General features: G+C 40.6%; 1 protein-coding gene across 2 annotated transcripts in view; it reads left to right on the top strand.

The window, feature by feature from the left end:
* The window catches only part of LOC114648940 (ephrin type-B receptor 4a-like), a 74,532-nt gene extending 64,377 nt beyond the window's left edge, over positions 1-10,155 (top strand). The window contains exons 11-16 of one of the 2 annotated variants that reach the window (XM_028798295.2): positions 830-1,077; positions 1,183-1,398; positions 1,796-1,945; positions 3,941-4,111; positions 6,978-7,133; positions 8,458-10,155. In XM_028798295.2, the coding sequence (XP_028654128.1) occupies positions 830-1,077; positions 1,183-1,398; positions 1,796-1,945; positions 3,941-4,111; positions 6,978-7,109 (917 nt within the window). In that variant the 3' untranslated portion in view covers positions 7,110-7,133; positions 8,458-10,155. Of the gene's footprint in view, positions 1-829; positions 1,078-1,182; positions 1,399-1,795; positions 1,946-3,940; positions 4,135-6,977; positions 7,134-8,457 lie in introns of both variants that reach the window. The other variant, XM_028798294.2, reaches the window with a different exon arrangement.
* The last annotated feature ends 3,124 nt before the right edge of the window (positions 10,156-13,279 follow it).

The following is a 13,279-nucleotide window of genomic DNA, read 5'->3' as shown; positions in this document are numbered from 1 at the left end:
GTATGGAAGAACTCTTCACTCGGAATTTTCCGTGATCATATTGCAGAAAATTCGTTTGCTTTGTTTCCTTTTTCTTTGGTAATGCGAAAAACGCCCAGTTTGTCCTCAGTAATGTGCAATCAACAATATCTGGAAGTCATTTAGCAGAAATCTTTAACTCATTTACAGTGAGCTCAGATTGTATTCCATTTGTTGTGAAACACATTAACCTTTAGCCATCAGAGATGTCAATGCTGTGCCCCCTGGGCTGGGAAATGCCACTGTCATTTGTCATCGCTTTTCTTTATTGAGGGATGAGAATGAGGTAGTTATTACTTTACTTTACGAGAGGCACTCTTTATGTAGAGCAGGTGCCACTTGGCTGTTTTATCAGGTTGTCACGTTTACTCGGGATGTGGCACATTGTTGTGGGGTCACCTAGAAAAGGACCAGAGTTTAAAGAGATGAGAAATGTAGATTTGGGTGACGCTTTTCCATCTTAGAGCCTCTTTTAATGGCTTGGGCTGCCAAGTTCAGGTAAAGATTTGGATGTTTTTGCCTTGTACCTCTGTCTTGGTGGAATCTCTCTGTCAGAAACTTGGTTAGTTAGGTCCTGAACAAAAGATCATTGATAAGTGACTGGCAGAAGACCAGGCTGCAAGTAATGAAAGCCTGGTGAAATGTTCTTGTATTATGGCCCAAGATCTTTCGATAAGGTCGTACCGCGTATCTAGCAGCAGAATACACCAAAAGTGTAATCGTATTAAGTAGCCCATTCCTCTTCAGTTTTATCTGAATAAATTTTGTCTTGTGCATCCCATTTGAACTGAACATGATTTTGGACTTTTAGGTGAATTTGGTGAGGTGTGTCGTGGCCGTTTGAAGGTCCCCGGGAAGAAAGAGAACTATGTGGCCATCAAGACCCTCAAAGGAGGCTACACAGAAAAGCAAAGGAGAGACTTCCTAAGCGAAGCGAGCATCATGGGCCAGTTTGATCACCCTAACATCATCCGGTTGGAGGGAGTCATCACAAACAGCTGCCCAGTCATGATCATCACAGAGTACATGGAGAATGGCGCTCTGGATTCTTTCCTGCGGGTAAGACCCTAGTGCTGGGATTCGGTTATCTTAGTCTAAAAGGGTTTTGATTACTCTGGGGGGCACTTGAAGGCTAATGGAATGTAATACTTTTCTTGGTTTCAGCTCAACGATGGGCAGTTTACCCCAATCCAGCTGGTTGGAATGTTGCGTGGGATTGCTTCTGGGATGAAGTATCTCTCAGAAATGAGCTATGTCCATCGTGATCTGGCCGCCCGTAACATCTTGGTGAACAGCAACCTGGTGTGCAAGGTGTCTGACTTTGGGTTGTCACGCTTCTTAGAAGAGAATTCCTCAGACCCCACCTATACAAGCTCTCTGGTAAGCCTGAACCCCTGGCCTAAATGTTGAGCTCTCACCTGGAGAGACTCGATGTCCTCTTCTCTGTCATAACAATGTTTCTGTCTTTTTTGACCCCTGTTTAAAGTAGCCGTCTGGGAAGACTTGACCTCTGACCATTTCCCCAGGCAGTGTTGCCCTGCTTTCTAAATTTTTTGCTTTGCTTTTTGTCAAATGCTGACCTCTGAATGCCAGCCTAACAAAACCCTTCCTTCCTTAATCGTATTAATCCCACCCCATAGTCCTCTAAGCAGGTGACCTCTGAACTCTACACAGACATCTGCCTGATCCCATACTCATATCAAATGTCTTCTACTTACCCCGAATCCCAGCCCTACCTTGGTCCTGAAATATTTACTAATTTATCATCTTATTCTAGGGTGGCAAGATCCCAATACGGTGGACGGCTCCAGAGGCCATTGCATTCCGCAAGTTCACCTCCTCAAGCGATGTGTGGAGTTATGGAATTGTCATGTGGGAAGTGATGTCATTTGGTGAAAGGCCTTACTGGGACATGTCTAACCAAGATGTACGTATCCATTTTGCTGCAGCTCTTTTATTATAAAAATATCAGAGGATTCTTGTGGAATAGAATATGTTCACGTGGTGGGGCGTTGGGTCACAGCGCTTTGACCTGACGTTTAATGCCTAGTTAGAGCGCCTATTGTCTGGGGTTTGCATGTTTGGTTCATGCCCTCAAGAGCTTTGCTCAGGTTACAGCCAAAGATGGGCATGCTAGCTTAAATGGCAACTTTAAATTTGCCTGGAGGTGTGTGAGTAATGGAATGATGCCCTGTTCAGGGTGGATTCCCAACTTATTCTCCAAGAACCACTTTGGAAGAGCAACTTAATGATCCATTAGTGACTCGCTAAAAAATGCCAGTTAACTTTGCATTTTGCCTTTAAAACCCTTGGATGGGGGCATTTTTGGTGTTTGATGGGGCTTTGCCTCCTCGTCAGTGTATTATTCCACCTCGAGATGTGGTTTATACTTTTCAGAACTTCATATATGGCATACATATGATGTTGCCAAAAGCAAGGGGAGGTTGCATTACTCTTTTGGGAGAAGGGTTTGGGGCTTTGAGATCAAGGGCTATGTACAATAGAAGCCCCTGAAACTCCCAGAAGTGCCACTGCCCCAGTCAAAACAAGACAGATGAATCATCAACTGAATTAGAATAGGGTCATACCTTTCTGAAACCAGTGAGTTTCCATTAGACCAACACAGTTTTGTTGTACGCACCAAGGCCATTCCACCACATTCAGTTCCTCTTATGGAGACAATATATGTCTAGTGCTCCCAAGTAGTGGAGGAGAGTGGAGCATTTGGTGGATCTAAGATTACTTTTTCAAGAAATTTGGCAGCCTAAGGCCTTGAGTTTAGGTGTGATGGGTACTTCTTTGGAGACAGCTGGCAGAGGGAGACTTGAAATGATGTGGGTTTTTAACTGCCTTGAGTCAATCTGGTATCCTTTAAGAGAGCCACCTAGATGTACAGTAAATGTAGATATTTGGACACAGTAGGGTGTTTTCAAACCTGGTTAATCCATTCCCGAGTTTTGTGTGTGTTCCACTCTTCTTCCTACAAATGTTAAACATGTTAGGTTAACTGGTAATTACAATGTGCAGGTGTTGATGCCTCACCCAGGGCTGGCTGTGACGCTGCTGCCAAGTCAGGATCTGGCTCATTGTAAGTTTCAAATGGATTTAGCACATCAGTTAACAGGCAATATCTGAAGATTGTCTCTCAATACCAGATTACCAGGTCGTGCGCAACCTTAGTGGTAGGAATGTGAAGTGAGGATATGCCTAGTATTAAACTCAGTTAGACAATTAACAGCTAATTACCCCATTAACCCTTTGTTACTCACCCCGGGGTTTCTAACTAGACAATGGTGAGCCACTGTAGGCGATGCCTTACATTTTAATCACCTGTCATTTGGGGTCGGAGTGGTTGACTAGAAATATATGGTGAAGGTTGGAATTTCAGATGCTCTATTTTCATTGTGGTCCATAATTACTCATCCTTTTCTTCTTGGTCACTCCCACTCTAGACACCATTTAAGCCATGTAGACATGCCCTGAGTTTCACTAGCAAATCAGATTGTTGGTATTTCCATCTGGGAAGAGGAACAGTTGTCAGAAAAGACTGAACTTGTCAGAATTGGTGTGAATCTTTTCATTTTGGTCGACCCTTTGTTTGTCATTCTTTGGTTGCTCCCAGAGTGAATGAACAGTGATGCGTCTTATCAGGCGGTGCCCTGAATTTCACTCAACATTTATAGGAAGGCTTTTTCCCTTAGGGGTGAAGTAATGAAACAGATCAACTTGGTCAGGTGTAGCATTGACACTTTACCTATGTGAAGATACTGAGTAGTAAAGACCTTTTCAATAAATGAGGTACAAGTTAGCGTACATGGTGGGATGAATTAAAAGCAAATGTTTTTTTGAAATGCATTTATATCTGCGTGTTTTAAAATTGGTATTTGTCTCCACTCCACACCCTCCCTGCACCCTACTACAGGTCATCAATGCCATCGAACAAGATTACCGGCTGCCTCCGCCACCTGACTGTCCCACATCTCTACACCAACTCATGCTGGACTGTTGGCAGAAGGAGCGAAACGCCCGGCCACGCTTCACGCAGATTGTCAGCGCCCTGGATAAGCTGATCCGTAACCCTGCGAGCCTCAAGGTTGTGTCACGTGAGGGAGGAGGGTATGCATCTTTTTACCTTTAGGGACAGTTTCAGATTTTTCTCTAACAAACTTGGGCATTTTTGACCTTGCGGAACTGTCCCAGTTTGTGGTGGATAGTAGTCCGTCAAAAAAGGGACTATAAAAATCTTTCCATTTAGATCCTGAAACATAAAAGTTGGTTTTGCTGTCACCATACATGGAGCTGCCAGTGTGGTGCAGCAACTACAAGCTTGCTGGTTCAGTTGCAGACCCCAAGTGACTGTCAGCCTGACTTACTTGGGGAGGGTGTCTTGAATTTATGAACCATTTGACGCTGGCAGGACCAAATTCAGTGCCCAAGTGTCACCTATGTTATCATTCTATAGGTTGGACAGCCAACATGTAGTCAAATCCCAGCTTGTTTGTTGTCTTTTGTGGAGTCTGCATGTTCATCCTTGTGCTGTGTGGGTTTTTGTCACCTATAACGTTTTTGCCGGCTCCTTTGCGCCAATAGCAGCATAGGTGAGTTCAGTATATGGATTGGCGTTTATTTTATGGTAGTCTTTTAATGGTACTGGCCTGCTAATGTGGGTTTGTTTCAAACGGAGCAAAGCTGACAAGCACAGCCCATTTCACAGCCCCCTTGGTGCATTAAGAGACTCTGCTGTTTCATCTAGAGATTGCAAGCTGTAAAAACTCAAGGACAGGGCAGTGGGCAAAAGCAAAGGGTCACGGCTGTAAAAGCCCAGGCTTATCCTTGGCAAAGCCAGTTTGTGTAAACTTAGGAATCCATGTTATCTAGCAGTTAAAAAAAAAAAAGGGCTTATCTGCAAGCAAACAAAAAGCAAAACAAACATCCAGGATGCTTGCGTGTGCACACCCCCCCAAAAAAAGGCCCAAATCACTCTGAAGCGTAATCCCTTAATGGCTTTTTAAAGTACTGCCAGTTCTCTTAATTGGAACAAGGACATGCAAATCCAGTTTTAGTGTCAGACCTTGAGTATGTAATTTAGGGTCGGGGTTAATTGAGCGAGATTGCACCAGGGCAGCTGTTCTGGCAAAAGAAGGCTAGCATACCTTAGGGAGATGAGGTGTCCTGATAAGCATCTCGTCTCGAGACAGTAAGCAGCAATGACACGCAAAGAGCCCGAGGGACCGAAACCTGGCCGCAACAAATCTGGCGTCCTACCCTCACTTGGCTTTTCCTGGGTAAAGGAAGAGAATTGTACCATCCAAAAGGGTGGCACAAAAGACCACTCGGCTTTCTTGATAAACCTGCACCTCTGGCACCTTGTGGGCATCCTGCCGTCTCCTACAATTTGAGACACCTCAGGGCTCAGTCCGCTCTCTGCTTTTGATTTGCGTCAATTAGGACTGGCTTGAGGTTTGCAGTTTTGTGTTTTTGTTTTTACTACTTTCAGCCTTAAGGGCAGTATGTCCAATTCAAGAAATCAACAGGAATAATTAGACTCCTGCTTTATATTTAATGTAAAACACTTGAAATGTACAATACGTCACACAGACAACTTAAAAAAAAAAAAAAATAAATAAAATAAAATAGTAGTGACTCTTGGGATCAAGCCTGAGCTGATCCAATCCACCAATGACATGTACTGTATGTACTGTAAATATGTCTTGATATAGGTGAAAGAAATGAGGGAAAATGTTTCGGGCATTGGGTTGCTATTGTTTTGTTTAATGTTGGCCTTGACATCATAACTGTAAATGTGCATAATATTGTATTATATTGCATAACATTATTTATTCTATATGTGCTTGTATATGTAGTGTACTGTATTTGTATATACTGTATACTCCTATAGAATAATAGTAGTAGAAGTTCATTGTTAGTGTTAATAGTTTTAGTATTGTTTGTGTCATTAGTTGTAACATTAGTATTCTTACTATGATATCACTTTTATTATTATGTGTTTTTAAAATAATATTTATGGGCATTCTCCATTCATTCACTTTCTGACCTCACAAATTTCAGTTTGATTCCATACAAACAGAAGACTGGAACTAAAATTGTATGGGTCTGTTCTCCATTGTAGGACATCCTCTTGCACACACTCAAACAGCTGTGTGATTCAAAATTTATTAGCAAATGTAGTAATTTATATGTTGTATACGTGTATATGTATGTGTGGTATGTAGGTATTTACATGTAATGCATGTGTATGCTTCCTGGATGTATCGGTGTATGTTTGTTTAGATAATTCATGCACAAATACTGTGTGCAGGTGTGTATAAGTGTGTGTGTGTGTATATATGCATGTGTGTGTGTGTGTATAATATGTGTGTGTGTGTATGTATATGTATACTCTCATATCCAGTAAATACACATAGGTATACACAGTTTTATAAAGCCATTATTGTTGCATGTATAGAGGAGGTGGTTGGGGGCGTGCACTGATACAGCACATTGCCACACCGACCACACAATGTACCACATCAGGATCCTAAATTAGGACCCGAGTACAGTCATGCAATTTGTGACACCTCAGCACCACGCTAGTTTAAATAGACGTTGAAATGCTTATCTGCATATGCTAATCAACATGTGATGAATAGTCGTACATACTTTATGTAATATTTATTTAAATATTTTAAAAGATCTATATGCAAGAAGCATTTGCATGTGTACATAGAGTGCAGACTCCTTATCCTGTATATTTAAAAGTAAAAGAACTAATTACATAGATAAGATTAAGTCCACTTGTTTCTGTTCTTAAATGTTTAAAAAGCTGTGCTGTAATTGGATGCCTGAAGTGTGGGGCTCACCTTACTAAAGCAGGGGCTTTTCCTCCCCAGCTGTTAACACATCCCCTTAAAGTTCCTTTAACCCCTCATGACTAACCTACTTGCTTGTCTGTCCCTTAGGCCTTCCCATCCACTCCTGGACCAGCGCCTTCCCCCGTTCTCTTCATTCAGCTCAGTGGGCGAATGGCTACGAGCGATCAAAATGGGACGCTACGAGGAGAGCTTTGTCCAGGCAGGGTTCAGCAACTTTGATTTAGTCAGCCAAATTTCCACAGAGTGAGTATTGCCTCCAGTCTTCTCGTTTGCTGCTACCGCATTCAGTTCCTCTGGTGTGTAATAATGTTGCTGTAAAGTGAATGTTGTCTACCAGCAAAATTTCACAGGGGACAAACCTGTCATTTTTTTGGTTGGTGGAGGTCTGATTTAAATGTATTAATGGATTTTCTTTTTTTTTATTATTAAATGGAGTTGTTTGCCATCTGTTAGTACCCATTTAATTTTGTTTTATTTTGATAGTCACTCTCATTCTGGTCTCAGTTCTGCTTATTTTAGGCATACTGTTCTATAGGATATCATGAAGAATACACCCAAATCTGTACATTTAATATTACTCATACCAGATACACAGGAGATTAAAAACACCAATTTCTTAGTTGGCTTCATAAAGTAGTGTTGGTAGGCTTTCATAAAGATCACATCACCAATAACGTGCACCTGTGTGTACCTGATGAGCTGATGTGCAATGCTCTGCCTCTTCTTCGAACATAACATTCAGAAGTTGACAAACAAGAGGATGTCATTCAATCCATCAAGCCCGTTTGTTTAGCTAATAGCTTAGCTGTCCAGATATCTCATCCAGATTCTTAAAAGTTGTCAAGGTTTCTGCTTCAACTTCATGTCTCGATAGTTTGTTTCAGATTCCCACGACTCTTTGCATAAAGAAGTGCTTCCTGGCTTCAGTCTTAAATGCATGTCTATCAATTTCCAGTGGTGTACTCAAGTATGTGATCCACCATTAAGTTGAAAGAATTCTGCTGGATCTCACTTGTCAATGCCAAGGAGAGTTTTGAAGACCTGGATTAGGTCTCCACACAGTCACATCTGTTTGAGACTAAACAGGTTTAATTCTGCGAGTCTGTGGGATTAGGACATGTCTGTAAGTCCTGGGATACTCCTGGCTGCTCTGCTCTGTGCTGCTCTCTTTCCAGTGGTGTGGTGCCCAGAACTGCACACAGTACTCCAGAAGTGGTCTCACTAGTGCCTTATACAGTATAGTCGGAGAATAATGTCCCAGATTTATATTCAACAGTTTTTATGCTATAACCTAACATTTTATTTTCTTTTTTAATTGCTTCTGCTCATTGCTTAGATGATATGAATGTTGTGTAAACTTAATCCCATTAATCCTTTTCAGAGGTTGCGTCCTGTAGGACACCATCCCCCAATTTGTATTTATAATTAACGATCCAATTGCCACCATGTATTACTTTACACTTTTCTTTCCCTCAAGAAACCCTCCTCCATTTTCGTCGTATTGCATTTTGGGTTTCACGTGTCTTTAAATTAACAGTCCTCTCCTTTCTTATTATCTGTCTTACAGAGACTTGCTGCGGATTGGGGTGACCTTAGCCGGCCACCAGAAGAAAATCCTAGCCAGCATTCAGAACATGAGGGTACAAATGAAAAATCCACACCCTGGCCACTTCTGACGGACACTGCTCCATCCTCTTCTTTAACGGACGTCCGGCCTGGCTGGGACCACTCTCGTAGTCTTACAAACTCCCAGGAGTGCTTTACTGGGAACTCTGGTGCTATGTGGGGCTATGAGAGGTGTTGCACTTTGCGTTTTACTCGCCTTCCTTTCTGGAGCAACAATCGGTAGATGACTTATTGTCCTGAAATCCCTGTTCCCTTGAAGTCACAAGAGTCGCTGTACATTTCAGTTTATCCCGAATTTATCGGGTTTACCATGTCCAGGACAATGACGCCATTTTAAAGACCCCTTGTTCATTACCTTGACATTTTTTTTCCCCTTTCTCCTGCGGATCATGCCTACTTGAATGAATTGGTGGAAACCAACAAACTGTTACTTTCAAGGCCTTGCCTGACCAGAGCACATACCTCTGCTCTAAAGACTGCTTCATTGGTCACGTCTGCAGGGAATCCACAATGGGGGCTGAAAGGACTGCAGGGGCACAGCTGCTTTGAACCCCATTCCACGCACTCTGCCAGTGCTGTCTATCTCTTGTTCGTTTTTTTTTTTTGTTTTACTTGGAGAATCTTGTCCTGCAACCACCAATGTTACAAGCCAAACTTCATCTGGAATTTTTTTTTTGAAGGACGTGGCTGGTGAAGTCTTCCAGTGCCTGACCAGTTGGCGATCTCCACACACCGCTGCTTCTCTGCCTGCCATTCAGTCCTTCAGTAAACTTCAATAAAGGCTTTGACGCCTTTTCAGTTTGACTCGCACTGTGATAAAGCCGAGCCTGACCCTAAAGTCCCATGGAAGTGGGACAGGGAGACGCACATATGGGGGTGCCTAGAGACTGGACTGGACTTGCCACTTCCGTTGCCTCACTGAAAGAAGCTCTTCAGAGAGTACAAGCCATAGAGTGAGCGTTGACCTTTGACTCTGAAACGTCACTGTGAGCAGGGCAGCAATCATTTAGACCCCGCAGTAATCGCAGGATTCATGGGAATGTATATGAGATCTTCATATTGAAGATATTGAAAATAATAATAATACTTAAACATGGTATCTTTTATATATCTCTGTATAATTATATATAAACACATTGGGATCGGGATAAAGCCTTTTCAGTGCTGTCTAAGTTTTAATATGCTTTATTACAGGCACTCCGGCAAACAGACTTTTGAAAGTGGCTGAATTTGTTAGTTTGTTTCAGTGAACTTATTTGACATTTCTTTCACTGCATATAAATGTTCCAATGATTTTTAAACTTAATATTGAAAACTTACTCAAAACCCAATTTTTTTTTTTTTTTACTGTGAGTTTGAATTTAGTTCTTGATAGGTGCTCTTTTTATTTTTATATTTTTTTTTACTTTTAAATCTTAAAAAAATGACAAGCAGTCTTTACAGACACCACACAGTTGCCAATCAATGTGTGAAAATGTACAAATTCTGTGAAAATGTGCTTCAGAAAAGGCAACTGGGTCAGGGCTAAAGCACATATAAATAAAGAAAAAGTAGATACAGAGTCATACAGAAAAAGCATTGCAATGCGATTACAAAGGCAACCAAAAGAATAGATAAAAAATACAGCAGAGGAAAAGAATACGATGAGAGAGAGAATACATAAACGACAAAAGTGGAACCAGGAGGGGAGGAAATCAAAGCACCCTTTAAATAGAAAACACCAAGCAGCTGAGTACACCACCATGTAGGAAGAAGGCGGTGAGCTCAGCTGTGAGCTTAAGAAAATCAAGAATCCCATCCAGGAACGAATCAACCCCCAAATTAGAGAGCGCCGAACAATGCAAGCATCAAAGTGAAAACGGGAATGCGATTACCGCGGACTGTAAAGCCAGGGCCACACAACTTCTTTGGGTACGTGTCACTGTAATTATCATCGGAGGGCACGTTTGATGTTATTTTCAACAACTTTTTTTTTTTTTTAAGCACTATTTGTCTCTGTTTACATGTAAAGCAACTGAAATATTGAAAAATGTACACGACAGTGTGCGGGTAGTCTGCCCAGCCAGGCAGAGTCGGGTTCTCAGATCTGACGGTATCTGTGCCCTGCTCTTGTGCTGATTGTTCAGTATTTCCCTTCATGCCTTGTGTTTGTTTTCCTTTTAAGGACTGAATTACATCCCCCAATGAACAAATTTAAAGTAAGTCCACAGAACTGATGAAATGGTATCAAAGAAGTGGTGGTCGCTTAGATGGTAATTATTTGTATATTGTTGTAGTTTGGAACAAATTTAGCATGGCACTGGACCTCCTTATTCATAAAGCGCACAGGTGAAATGTATACATCTACATATGTAGAGTATAACTCACGCAAACATAAATACAGTATACAAATGGACGGGTATGTATGTATTGTGTGTGTGTGAATGTGTAGATTTAAAATCTATATATCTAGAGTAGTAATACATGCAAACACAAGAACGGTATACAAATAGATGTGTGAGTGTAAAGAGTGAGACTTATGTGGATGCTTATCAAATTATACATTATATATGAGATATGTGTATATATATATATATAATATACACACACACGTACAAATTTGTGTGTGTATATCTGTCTCTTTATCCATATATTAAATGTGTATGTGTGTGTATATACAGTATAATATGTATATGTAGTGTGTGTAGAGAGATTTACACACATATATATATATATATATATATATATATATATATATATATATATATAAATCCATCCATCCATCCATCCATTTTCCAACCCGCTGAATCCGAACACAGGGTCACGGGTCTGCTGGAGCCAATCCCAGCCAACACAGGGCACAAGGCAGGAAACAATCCTGGGCAGGGTGCCAACCCACCGCAGTATATATAAATCTGTTCCTATAAAATATAATTCATGCAAATACAAAAATACAGAGATGTGTGTAAAGAGATTTATGCCGGACGCTTGTCATATCTGTGTGTCGTGAGTGTGTAGAATGAGAGTTTGCTCGTACAAAGAGATTTATGTGCATAAATATAAAGTGTGTGTGTGTGTGTGTGAACAAATATAGACATATATCTGTGCAAACACACAGGTGCCCATTAATTTTTGTGTAAGTATAGATATATATGTGCATACAACTTATAAATTTTTAGATATTTTGTCCCACTAAGCGAGTAGCTGAAAGCAAATATAGCATCAACATTTCTATTTGATTCGATTGACATTGTCATTTAAAACGAACCCAGGTTTTGAAGTGCTTTTTTCTTTTATTGTCATCTCTCTCTCCCTTTCTTTTTTGTTTTTTTGTTTTATGAATCATCTACACGTCCGCCACTTTAAGTCTGATTTATGGTAATTCCCCTCTAGTTGACTCTTCCCAGCTCTTTAAAGTTGTGCCTGTTGCATTGTCTTTATTTATTATTTTATTTTATCGACAAGGAATGAGCCATTACAGTCCTGGCTTTCTGGGAAATCATGATGAAAATAAAAAAAATGATTCTGTAGTGGGAGTCGGGTGACTGCAGTTGAGTTACATTTGTGCCAATCAAGGGAGATGAAAGCTGGTTAGAGGTAACTAGAGGGAAGCCTTGCTGGGTGCCTGTTTAAAGAGTAATAATACGTAATGACAGAAGACATGGGGCTGATCCAAAAAAGAGTGCACGTTTAAAGGTCCTGGCCTTTAAATCCCCATTAGTCAACTCTGACTAACAGGAGGGGAAAACGAGGCAGGAGGCGTCAGCCTGTACAAAGCGTCGGAGCACAGTTATAATAATTATAATTGTTCTGGACCTGCTGAGGTGGGTCACTCTGTCCCGGTCTCAAGGTGTGATACCAAGCCCACTTTTCTTTTATTCCATTGTACTCTTGATTTTTTTTCCTTTTGTCCCCCCCACTCAATGTTGATTCTGGAGTTGATGTTATTAACTCCAAAAGAGTTTTGGGGAGAAAAGGTTTGTCATTGAAGGTTTTTTTTTTATTATTATTATTATTTTGATTTTGTTCATTAAAAAAACAAACAAAAAAAAAAAGAATCTGCAGTTCTGTGTTTATTCTAAGCATTACTGATGCCTGCCGTATTTCACATCCCTGCCTCCTCCCAGGTCGGTCTTAACTTAATTGCCATTTGATGAAATTGGGTGCTGGGTGATTGGCACCCCCTCCTGGGTCGGTGCCCACCATATACTTGAGGCACAAGATAAGGGCGCAGTTTGGTATCTTGGGGGGGGGGGGGGGGGGGGGGGATCATTAAAGCAAAATAAAAATGAAAACATTTTTAAAAATTTCATATACAATTTTTGAATAAACAATATTCAGTATTTCTATATATAATTGCATGATGTTCATTTTTATATAAAATATTCATTTTAAATAACATCTAATATTTTTAAATAAAAAATAATCCATTTTATATAAATGTTTTCAAAAATGTAATATATACAGCATGAAGTATTTATGTTTGTCACATTTCATGTCTTCATTTTTTATCAGTTTTCATTTCTTTGTGATTTTTAACCTTTTTCCCAGATACTAAACAGTTTCCTTATCTAGTACTGTGTGTTCATCACAGCTACTTTTTGAAATATAAGATGACTTTTTTTGGTAATATTGCTCCCAGTATTGCTAGGACCCTTAACTATTATAAGGGGTTTTGAAAACTTATTAAAGCAGGGGGTGTCCAAGTCCGGTCCTGGAGGGCCGCAGTGCCTGCAGGTTTTCATTCCAACTCTTTTCTTTATTAGTGACCCATTTTTGCTGCT

Source organism: Erpetoichthys calabaricus, chromosome 3 (assembly GCF_900747795.2).
Source record: "Erpetoichthys calabaricus chromosome 3, fErpCal1.3, whole genome shotgun sequence".
Classification (NCBI taxonomy): Eukaryota; Metazoa; Chordata; class Cladistia; order Polypteriformes; family Polypteridae; genus Erpetoichthys; species Erpetoichthys calabaricus.
This window is presented reverse-complemented; position numbering and strand designations above follow the sequence as displayed.